The sequence below is a fragment of the Vicia villosa genome, unplaced genomic scaffold (genome assembly GCF_029867415.1).
Source record: "Vicia villosa cultivar HV-30 ecotype Madison, WI unplaced genomic scaffold, Vvil1.0 ctg.001605F_1_1, whole genome shotgun sequence".
NCBI lineage: Eukaryota > Viridiplantae > Streptophyta > Magnoliopsida > Fabales > Fabaceae > Vicia > Vicia villosa.
This window is the reverse complement of record NW_026705673.1, coordinates 465887-478700: the sequence shown is the minus strand read 5'-3', so window position 1 is coordinate 478700 and position 12814 is coordinate 465887. Positions and strand designations below refer to the sequence as shown.

At 36.4% G+C, this 12814-nt stretch overlaps 1 protein-coding gene across 1 annotated transcript; it reads left to right on the top strand.

Moving 5' to 3' along the window:
• Positions 1 to 9301: 9301 nt before the first annotated feature.
• LOC131635984 (GDSL esterase/lipase At5g22810-like) lies at positions 9302 to 11410 on the top strand. The gene is made up of 5 exons (XM_058906617.1): positions 9302 to 9533; positions 9668 to 9801; positions 9906 to 10139; positions 10853 to 11108; positions 11220 to 11410. Exons 1-5 carry the CDS (start codon positions 9302 to 9304, stop codon positions 11408 to 11410), a joined length of 1047 nt encoding a protein of 348 aa, XP_058762600.1.
• The last annotated feature ends 1404 nt before the right edge of the window (positions 11411 to 12814 follow it).

Here is a 12814-nt window from a genome sequence, read left to right as displayed (position 1 = left end):
ACAAAACGCCATCTCGACAACACGAGCCCACCGGGCAAAAGCCTAGTGATCTTGCCTACATGGCATCACTAGAGGCGAATCGAAAGTAATGTTGCGTACATGGCATTACTTCTCCACCATACCAAGCACGCCGATGTGTAACCGCTAGTGGAGAAACGCCCTATAAGACCTCCATATGCACATCGCAATGGCAGCTCAGGTGTGTAGAACATACCGAGAACGCTAATGTGTACTGCAACTGTGGAAGTTCCCCCTACGGCCCTCACAAGCACATCGCAACGGTATCCAGTGTTCTATGCGATTTACCCCCTAATAACCTAGGCCCACTCCAATTCAAGCATACCATAACACAATCAGACCACACAGGTGTTCGACTAATAGATTTCTCCTACTTTTAGCTGAAGAAGATTCGTGACACATATTTCCAGCATTCCACTCAAGCTTTAACAGGTCAATTTTCACCCCAAACACTCAAATTTAAAGGACAAATTGGGGGACTCTCGGACACGGTTTTGGTCGATACAGGCAGTACCCATAACATCATGTAGCCAAGAATTGCTCATCACTTAAACCTACAAGCTACTACCATTCCATAATTATCTGTTATGGTGGGAAACAAATCCCATTTACAGTGCGAAGGCATTTGTAATAAGGTTCACATTGTTTTATAAGACAGACCCTTCCACCTTCCCTTCTACTTGTTGCCAATCGAAGGAGCTGATGTTGTTCTCGGTATGGCTTGGCTACGCACATTTGGCCCAATTCAGGCTGACTTTTCAATTTCTTCCATTACTTTTACACATAATGACTTACGCTTGACCCTCCAAGGTGATCCCATTTCCAAGCCATTACATACACTTATCATCAACTTCGCCACCTTCTCCATACTAATTCAGTTTCTTCCCTACACCTCATGATTTTCCAACCCAGTACCTCATAAAGAGACTCCCATCCATAAACAAAATATTCTCCTTTGGAAGAATTACCCCCAAACTTACACCCAAAACTTTCTACTTTACTTAATCAGTACCCCTCAATTTTTCACCCACCCACAGAACTTCCCCCATCCAGAGCCCATGACCATCACATACCCGTCTTACTAAATGCACCTCTTGTCAATATTAAGCCATACCGTTACCAATATTCCCAAAAAAACCTCTATGACTACTATTATTGAACACATTTTACGCGATGGCGTCATTGTACCCAACAATATTCCCTTTTCATCTCCTATTTTACTTGTCAACAAGAAAGACGGAACATGGCATTTTTTTGTTGATTATCGCGCTCTAAATGTGGTAACAATAAAAGATAGATTCCCCATCCCGACCATTAACGAACTATTAGATGAACCGGGATCAACAAATGTTTTAACCAAGTCGAACTTATGATCTAGCTATCAACAGATCAGGGTTGCATCGGAGGACACGTATAAGACAGCGTTTCGGACTTTTGATGGACATTACGAGTTTCTCGTAATGCCCTTCGGGCTAACTAATGCCCCTTCCACTTTTCAATCTGCCATGAACGACTTATTACGACCTTACTTACAAAAGTTCATTTTAGTTTTTTCTGACGATGTTCTTATCTATAGTGTTAACCTTAATGATCACTTATCTCATTTGTAGGTGGTTTTTGAGTATTAAAGTCCAATTCTTTTATTGTGAAATTATACAAATGTGTGTTTGTAGTGGACCGAGTTGTTTATTTAGGCCATGTGATTTCTATTAATAGTGTTGCACCCGATCCTAAAAAGGTTAAGGCCATTTTGGACTGGCCTCAACCGCGTTCGCTCACAGCCCTTCGTGGTTTTTTGGGCCTCACCGGATTTTATCGCTGTTTTATGCGCAATTACACCACTCCCGTCGCTCCCCTCAGTGATTTTTTGCGTTCCACTAATTTTACATGGAGTATAGAGGCAGAATTAGCCTTTACAAAATTAAAGAAGAAAATGACCGACATGCCGGTCTTAGCTCTACCAGATTTTACAAAAACTTTTATAGTAAACACAAACGCTTCAGGAGTGGCCATTGGTGTTGTTTTATGTCAAGGTGGTCATCCCATCTCCTTCTTCAGCAAGAAGATATGCCCTCATATGCAAGTTGTGAAGGATAGAAAAACACTTAGAAAGGGGGGGTTTGAATAAGTGTAGTTTTAAAACTCTTAAGATAAAAACAATTTGCACAATGATTTTTATCCTGGTTCGTTGTTAAATAAACTACTCCAGTCCACCCCTGACAAGGTGATTTACCTCAACTGAGGATTTAATCCACTAATCAATCTTGATTACAATGGTTTTCCACTTAGATACCCTCTAAGTCTTCTAGAGTATTCTGATCACACCTTGATCACTCTAGGAACACAATGCTTAGATACCCTCTAAAACTTCTAGAGAATCCGATCACAACTTGATCTTCTCTAGTTCTTTTACAAATGAATGTAAACAAATATTACAAGAGTATTACAATGCTTCTTAATAAGCGTTAATCACAACAGTGATATTTCTCTTAAGTTCTAAGCTTAACTCTCACTAAGATATTACAATAAAGTGAGGTTGAAGATGAATTTTGATAGCTTTTGATTTCAGCAGAGTTTCAGCAAGATTGAAAAGTTATTCGTAAATTGGTAACCTTGCTTCTGATCAGAACTTCACTACTTATAGGCGTTTTGAGAAGATGACCGTTGGGAGAATTTAATGCGTTGCATGATCCGTACAGCATTGCATTTAATGTTTCACTCTTTTGACAACTACCTCGAGCCTTGCTTTTCCTGCTTTAACTAACTTTGCCGTTAATAGCTTCTAACGTTCCTTTTGTAAGTCAGCGTAGCCTGCCATCTTGTACTTGCTTCTGATTTGATGTTTGTAGATACAACGTTTGAATTTCATCAGAGTCAATACAGCTTGGTGCAGAGCATCTTCTTGTCTTCTGACCTTGAAGTACTTCTAGCGTGATACCATGAGAACTTCAGTGCTTCTGCTTCTGAACTCAAGTTCCTATGATGCTTCAATAGACCATGTTCTGATTCTGCTTGACCATCTTCTGATGTCTTGCCAGAGCATGTTCTGATTCTGCATGCTGAACCTTCTGAGTCAGTGCTTCTTGCGCTGATTTTGTGCATACTCTTTATATATTTCCTGAAATGGAAATTGCATAGGATTAGAGTACCACATTATCTTAAGCAAAATTCATATACATTGTTATCATCAAAACTAAGAATATTGATCAGAACAAATCTTGTTCTAACAATCTCCCCCTTTTTGATGATGACAAAAACATATATAATTGATATGAATTTGCAATCAGAATAAAAGACGGCCAAAGGCAAATACACAGTTATAGCATAAGCATATAAACATAGTGTGTGAATATGTCTCCCCCTGAGATTAACAATCTCCCCCAGAGATGAATAATCTCCCCCTGAAATAAATACTGGAAGAAATTTACAAATAAAGAACTTCCCTGAGTATTTTCCATTTCAGTTGAGACGTTCACAAATGCCTAGAACTTCAGAACATTCAGAGCTTCTGCTTCTTGCTTCCATAGGACAGCTTCAGAGCTTTGAATTTCTTCTTGAATCATTGCATGCTTGATTGAATCAGAACATTCTTGAATGTACCAGAGCGTCATCAGAGCATCTCTACATCCTAAAATGTTTCAGAACAAACTAGACATCAAGAGTCAGAGCATGAAATGTGTATCAGATCATAAGATATGTATCAGAGCACATAAAATATATCAGAACATATAAGGTATAAGAATGTGTTAGAGTATATTCTATCACAAGAATATCATAACATTCTTCCTTCTTGCTTCTGATCTTGAAGCCTCACAACACTCAGCTTGCTTCAATTTCCATGAGCATGTTTCTTTATAGAATTGCTTTTCCTCATGTCTTTGCTTCTCATGTTGAGCTTTTTCAGAATGTCTTCAATCCTGCAAAAAATCTCAAAGACATAGAACTTGCAAATTTTGTTAGAAATGTTGAGACTTACTCCCAGCAACTGATATAATAAATCAAATCAATTATCACATTTTCTCCCCCTTTTTGTCATAACATCAAAAAGCATAAAAGATTTAGATGAAAAACAAACAATATGAGAGAAGATAAAAGATTTCATTCATCAGAATTAATCAGAAGATACAATGGATAAGAAGATATATGCACAAAAAACAGATGCAAGAAACAAGAGACAGCTAAGACCAACTGACTACGACTAGCCTAGTTTAGAAACTATCTTGGCTAGAAGGCTTTGAATCTCAGTGTTGCTTTCATCCTGCGTCTTCATGAATGAGCGAAACTCATTGTTGGTATCTTCTTGCTTGTCCAGGCGAGAAGCTAGATCAGCTTGATTCTTTTGAATAGCCTCCAAGGTCTTCACAAGAACGGAGGGTTCACCAGAAGAAGCTTCACTTCCAGCATTCAGTGGAACAGCATTCTCAACAGCAGTCTCAATCATGAGAACATCATCTTGATTTTCCTCAGCAGGAATTGTCTCAGCAGGATGATTCTCATCAGCTTGTTTCTCAGCAATAGCTTCTTCCATAGAAGCATCTTCTGAATAATCTGGAGCAGGAAGATCAGAATCTTTATTCTCAAGAGCTTGAAGAGTAGCAGCCAGATTCTTTGGAGGAGTGGGAGCAGCAACTTCTAAAGGGTAGACAACTTCAGGAAAGATCATGTCAGGAGCCTTCTCAGACGGATTCTCCCTTAGCCAGTTGAACAACCACTGGAAGTCTCCAGTCAGAACAAAATATGGAGGTTTGTACACAACCATATCCAGACAAGGTTCATCTTCCAACTCATCAATGAACTTCTTCTCTTCAAGAGATCTCCAATCTCTGATGGGGTGATAGTACTTACCATCATCAGCTTCCAAGAAACATCCAGAAGAACCAGGTGCATCAGCCACGTATCTTCTCTGGACGTCCATAGCCTCAACCTGAAATTCCTGCTGAAAGCATCTCCAAAGGTTTCGAGTAGAAACATCATTTAGATTGTTATAGAAAGCATCTCTCAAGGTTTTCATCCTTCTGGTGAATTCAAGCTTGAACAGCTCAAGGTAGATATGAGAAGGAGGTTCAGGAGGATTGAAGGTGAATTTGTAGTCAGGGTAAAGAAGGCAGTATGGTTTGGATTTTCTGGAAGATAAGGGATGGGATAGAGAAGGTGTAGAAACAGTGGTGAAGGTGGATGAGGATGGAATATCAGAAGGTGTTGGGGGAATGATATTTAGTGGTGTAGGGTTAAGAATTTGTGTAGAAGGAGGTGGTTGAAGAGGGTTTGGTATGGTGAAGGTATTATGTGGTTCAAAAGGAGAAGGTTTGCTCTGAGAGGAATGAGCAGCTCTTAAAGCACGGAAGGAATCCCTAATGCGCTTCTCTTGATATTCTTTGGAGTTTACCTTGAGAGGATCATAAGGCAGCTTTGGCTTCTTTGCTGGCTTAGATTCTGCTTCTGATGCTTTTCTTTTTAATCTCTTTTCTTTCTTCTTCTGTTCTTTCTTCTTTAACTCAGCCAGAGAAGGAAGAGTTCGTCCTCTGATCCATGCAGGATCAACAGAAGATTGAGCAATGACACATGTCTTCAAGTAGCGCTTGACAGACTTGTGTAGCTCTTCTTTGAACAACTGTAAGAAGTTATCAGCAGGAGATCTTCTGGCCAGAATATCTGGGAATATTCTTGGAGCAGAAGTTACCTTCTCAATCAGAAGCATCCTTTCAAGATCAACTGCATTCAGAACATGTCCTTGAATGACAGTGAAAAACTTTGGCGTACCAACAGCTCTCAGAATATTCATCAGGTCACTCTCTACCAGAATATCTGAAATCATTCTAGCAAGAGGAATAGTGTTCTTCTTGAAGTCAGGAAACTTCTTGCGTTCTTCATCTCTTGATTCTTCAATATTTGTCTTCAAATGTTGAAATAGAATGTTAGAGAGATTAACCTTAATTCCATTTCCAATGCAGAAGAGAGCATACTTCTGATCCTGATTCACATACGTAGCAGTAATAGATCTCTTTCTATGATAAAGAGTTCCCAGAATAATGTCAGCCCATACTCTGTAGAAAGGCTTCAACGAAGTATTCTGATTTGGTGAAGCTCTGTAGGCGGACAACTCTCTATCAACTTTCTCCCAATCAACTCTACCAGGGAGAGCACATGTGACTCCTTCTGAATCATCAAGACCATACAACGTACTAATCATCTTCTCAGTTACAACAACTTCATGCCCTAGAACAAAAATGATGATAGCAGTTGGAGTAACGGTTGCATGCGCCCAGAAATCCATCACCAAGTAAGGATAGACTGGTCCAATCAATCTCTCAAAGTAGTTTGACCAACCTTGAACCAACATAGTATCTTTGACATTGAAGCCATGTTCTAGCAAACTTTCAAAGTCTACCATTGTTTCAGCCAAAACTTCCATTTCTCCATTCGGAATGGAACAAGTCTTCAGAGGACTATACCCAAATTTGCGTTGAACAAGATGTGCTGAAGACATTTCCGTTTGTGAACTCGAAGATGAAAGCATGAAGAGATTCTGAGATTCGGTTTAGAACTAGGGTTTATGCAACAAAGAGAATCGAGAGAGATGAAAGAAAATGATAATGAGGGAGGAGAGAGAATGTAAATAGATGAATGGTTATGAAGATGAGTTTATATAGGAACGGATTTGAAAACAAATGCAATGTGTGTTTGAATGAATATGATTACAAAAGAAAACATAAAAAATAATGCATTTAATGAGAAATGACGTTAGGAGAGATAATATAACATTTGAAATGATTTGCACAGTTACCTAGGGCGGCATCTCCTCAACTGCACGCGTGCTTGTCCAAATAGAGTGAACACGTGTTCAACATCTGGAAAGCTGGTGACAGCTGTTTTACTTTAAAATAACTTCTGAATCAACTTAGATAATGAAACGTTAGTGAAAACAGAATCAGAAATTCTATTTGATCATCATCAGAACTTCTTATAAGAAAATAAAACAAGGTCATTTCAGAACTATTCCATACATCAGAACTTCTCATCTTCTTATTCTGGGCATAAGTCCATACTGATGTTCTTCAGAATGAACTTAAACCTATCTTCAGCAAGGGGTTTTGTAAAGATATCAGCCCATTGATGGTCTGTATCCACAAAGTTTAAGGAGATAACACCCTTCTGAACATAGTCCCTAATGAAATGATGTTTAATCTCAATATGTTTAGCTTTGGAATGTAATATAGGATTCTTAGATAAACAAATAGTAGAAGTATTATCACAGAAGATGGGAATGTTACTCTCATATATCTGATAATCTTCTAGGTGACTTTTCATCCAGAGCATCTGTGTACTACATCCAGCAGCAGCAACATATTCTGCTTCTGTTGTAGAGAGGGCAATGGTAGCTTGCTTCTTACTGTACCAGGAGATCAGATGACTTCCAAGAAATTGACAACTTCCAGAAGTACTCTTTCTTTCTATTCTATCTCCAGCGTAATCAGCATCACAATAGCCTACTTAGTTGTAATCTTTAGATATTCTGTAAACTAAACCAACATTAGTAGTACCTTTCAGATACCTCAGAATTCTCTTAACATCTGTTAAGTGAGATTCTCTAGGATCTGATTGGAATCTTGCACACAGACAGACACTGAATAAAATATCAGGTCTAGAAGCAGTAAGATATAGAAGAGATCCAATCATACCTCTATACAACTTCTGATCTACCTTCTTACTTACCTCATCCTTACCTAATATACACGTTGGATGCATAGGAGTCTTTGCTTCTTTGCTTTCAGAAAGATTAAACTTATTCAGAAGTTCTTTCACATACTTGGTTTGGTGAACATATGTTCCTTCTAATGTTTGATTGATCTGGATCCCAAGAAAATACTTGAGTTCTCCCATCATGCTCATTTCAAACTCAGCCTGCATAGACTTAGCAAACTCCTTTCCAAGTGTAGCATTAGATGTTCCAAAAATAATATCATCAACATAAATTTGGCAAATTAAAAGATCCTTCTTAAAGGTTTTACAAAAGAGAGTAGTATCCACTTTTCCTCTAGTGAAGCCATTATCCAGAAGGAAAGAACTTAATCTTTCATACCAAGCTCTAGGAGCTTACTTCAATCCGTATAATGATTTCTTTAGCTTAAAAACATGATTTGGAGACTTAGAGTCTTCAATGCCGGGAGGTTGGTGGACATAGACTTCTTCATCTATATAACCATTTAAGAAAGCACTTCTACAAATGCATGAATATATGGATGATAAATTATTTTAAATTCTCCACCTCCGGGTGAGTGTGTGACGTTTCTATAATGTAATAATAAGAAAAAAAAGCATAATTTAGAATAGTTTTTGAAATTTAATTAGATGATAAAATATTCAAACAATTTAAGTAAAATAATTCTTGAAGGTTTTCTACCTCAATGCACACCCATCTAGACACATTAATATTTAATCACTATATGTAACTAAAATCTTTTATGAAGAGAAGAAGATGGATAAAGTTGTGGTGATGGCAGGTAAATTGTCCGCTATTTTAATAAATAAAGCACTCAATACAATGTAAAATACAGCGCAGTTGATGTATGAGGTAAGAATGCAATTAATTTTTTATTTTCAAATGCATTGATTAGCTACATTGATGTAACAATGTTTTGATGTAGGTAAGGAGTAATCATAAAGTTGATTTATCATGGGTGAGAGTAACTTAGCAAAAGTTCTTATTCATTTAGTAAGTTTTTATTTATTAGATATCTAGAAATAAATATTAATAAATCTTTACTTTTTATTTATTTATTTTTGTCTATAATTTTCTAATTATTTAATATTATATACTTGCTTATCTAACAACAATAAATGTTAAAATTGAAAAAAAAAAGTTTACATAGGTAAATAATGTAAAAAAAACTTGTAACACAATTTAGAAAATTTATATGATTTATATGTTTTTTAGCTAATTCTTAGTGATTATAAAACTTTGAGAAATTGATTGGATGATCTATACATACACTATCAAAATTTGGGTACCATGATTTTTCTCTTCAATTATTACAAACTCGAGGACACTTTATTAATTATTTATATTTAATAATTGCAATTTACTTAGAAGGACAGTCTAGCTACCAAAAATATGCAATAAATTAATATACTAGAACCAGCTCCTTCCCCTATTTATAGACCACCTTAGAAGGATGACATCACTTCTCTCTTCAATCTTTGCCCTATATATACACTATCTCAGAAGGAGAACACTTCTCTCTTTGCATGAAAATTATACTTCTACAAAAGTGGAATTCAAAAAATGAATTTCTTAAGTTCTTTATTTACTTCATTTGTTCTTTTTGTTGTGCTACTTTATGTGGTGAAAGGAAAATCACTAGTTCCTGCATTATTCATTTTCGGAGACTCTCTTGTTGATAACAATTATTTACCTACTGCTATTAAAGCAAACTTCCTTCCATATGGAAGGGATTTTGTAAATCACTATCCAACTGGAAGATTCTCCAATGGAAAGCTTACAATAGATTATATATGTATTTTACTTTCCTTAATCAGTAAAATAGTTGATGAATCTTTTTAATACTTACAATTTTATGGATGAAATTACTTAATTACTTTTCTTCTTCTTTTTCCCTCTATTTAACCTATATTAATTTTTTTATTGCAGCCGAACTCTTTGGATTTAACTCTTACCAACTAGCTTACCTAAATTTAATTACCAAAGGAGACGACAACTTTTTAAATGGTGCCAACTTTGCCTCTGCTGCTACCGGTTACCATTACTCCACAGTTGCACAATATGTAAAAAAATAAATTATTTCTCACTATTTTCTTTACATTATGTGACATGACTGACATGAATATATTAATTGATTAGTAACTTTGTGTGTGTTTTATGGGTGTAGAATGTCCTTTCATTAAGCAAACAACTAGAATTCTACAGGGATTACCAGAAGGAACTGGAGAAAATAGTTGGTCAATCAAATGCATCATCAATTATATCTGGTTCAGTATATTTTGTTGTTGCTGGGAGTGGTGATTTTATACAAAATTATTTCATAAGTCCAATCCTCCACACTATTTATACACCTGATAAATTCTCAGACATTCTTATACAATGTTATTTCAATTTCATTCAGGTAAACTGCTCTCTCTACATAGATATGTTGTCTAAAAATTATTTTTGTAAAGAGAAAATGAAAAGAGAATCTCTCATGTTCATTTTAACTTATCTCCAAAAGCATATATATATATATATATATATATATATATATATATATATATATATATATATATATGGAAATTTTATTTTTATTTTTTAATTAATAAAAAATTGTGATTGGTTGTTTATAAAACCACATGTTAGGTTTGTTTATAAGCAAATATGTTTCTTTTATCTATTGAGAGATAAAAGGGAGTTGTTTTAAATTTGAAAACGACACTGGTGCAACCTTTGAATTTACCAATAATGTGTATTAAATAGCATATTTCTATTTAACAATAAAGATTTGTTCAAATTATGCTAAATAATTTATAATAGTTAAAATTTGAGTCTAATCATCTTTTTTAATTTATCATTAAAAATTAAAATATGAAGAAAATAACATATTTTCCTTATATTGAAATACATTTCTCAACAAACAATAAATGAAACAAATATAAGTTCTACTTGCACCCCTCGCGTTTACATTAAAATCTATCCCTATAATTTACGAAAGTACTTAGAGATTTGGAGGTATAACTAAACTCCGTTGATTCAAAACTATTAAAAAAGAATAGAAAATAAAAAATTTCTTTTTTGAAAAAATAATTTGTTATTCATTTCTAATCTTGCATGGTATGTCCTTGATAGAATTTATACGCACTTGGAGCAAGGAAGATTGGTGTATCAACTTTACTTCCAGTAGGTTGTGTACCTATAATCATCACTCTTTATGGCTTTCAAAACAACCAATGTGTTGAAAAATTAAATAATATTGCCATTGAGTTTAATAAAAAACTTATCTTAACTTCTGAGAATTTGCTAAAAATGCTTCCTGGCCTGAGATTGGTGTTGCTTGATATCTACACACCATTATATGAGCTTGTCACAAGACCTTCACATTATGGTAAGAAATTTAATTTTGTCAGGCCTAAAAGTCTATCTTATTTAAGTCTTATGAACAAGAAAGTTAGTTAATATATTTATTTTTATGTGTGGAATTAATACACTTTCACAGGATTTTTTGAAGCAAGGAAGGCTTGTTGTGGGTTAGGCTTGCTAGAAGTTGGTCCGGCGTGCAATTCATTTTCCATAGGAACTTGTGCTAATGCATCAGAATATGTATTTTGGGATAGTTTTCATCCCACACAAGCTGCATACAAGTTCTTGATGGAGAGTTTAAATTCAAGCGTCACCTCCCTTATATAATATTTGTTGTATGAATTTCTAAAATTTCTGATGAGCATAAATTGTCGGTTCAAGGTTCTTTCCCTGATGGCAGTATTTCCTTCGATTTTCTCATGATGTGTTAATATAAATAACTTGTTGATACTTTGTAACACCCCATACATACATTGTCTAGGATATACGTATATGGCATTATAATGGTACTCAAAAATCACAAACATAAGCAGCGGAATGGATAAATGTATAAGTACAAGTACAAAAGCCCAAACTGTCATAGCCAAAATACATGAGTTCCAACATGGTACAAATACATATCCATATTACAAAAGATGAAGATACAAAGTATCAAGAACTACAAAAGAACACGTCGCCAAGAAACACCGAATCGAAGCTAAGTCATCTTACCCTTGCCTCGATCCTGCCTCGAACCACCTAAAAATAAGAAGTTGGATTGGGGTGAGATTACTAAATCTCAGTGAGTCTCCCTATCCTACGGGTTCACTCAGTTCTACAGGGAACATGCAATAGAACGGATTCACTAAGAATTCGGGTTACCTCTTGGCTAGGTACAGGTACATACAAGGTACACCACCATTGGAAGTCACATAACTAGGAGTAAGTTACAGCCCGCTCATTAGGCTACACAATACACACCCTCAGTGAGTTACGCCCGTGCATCGCATCAAGAGACTTGTACTGGCACACTGCAAGATGGAACAAACGAGTCCTAAGTGGCACCCCGTTTGTGACGAGTTACAGCGGTGACATTGCCTACGTGGCGTCACGGCCTCGTCAACCATCAAAACGCACGTGTGAGGGACCCAGCCAGCTCAGTACAAAACGCCATCTCGACAACACGAGCCCACCGGGCGAAAGCCTAGTGATCTTGCCTACATGGCATCACTAGAGGCGAATCGAAAGTAATGTTGCGTACATGGCATTACTTCTCCACCATACCAAGCACGCCGATGTGTAACCGCTAGTGGAGAAACGCCCTATAAGACCTCCATATGCACATCGCAATGGCAGCTCAGGTGTGTAGAACATACCGAGAACGCTAATGTGTACTGCAACTGTGGAAGTTCCCCCTACGGCCCTCACAAGCACATCGCAACGGTATCCAGTGTTCTATGCGATTTACCCCCTAATAACCTAGGCCCGCTCCAATTCAAGCATACCATAACACAATCAGACCACGCAGGTGTTCGACTAATAGATTTCTCCTACTTTTAGCTGAAGAAGATTCGTGACACATATTTCCAGCATTCCACTCAAGCTTTAACAGGTCAATTTTCACCCCAAACACTCAAATTTAAAGGACAAATTGGGGGACTCTCGGACACGGTTTTGGTCGATACAGGCAGTACCCATAACATCATGTAGCCAAGAATTGCTCATCACTTAAACCTACAAGCTACTACCATT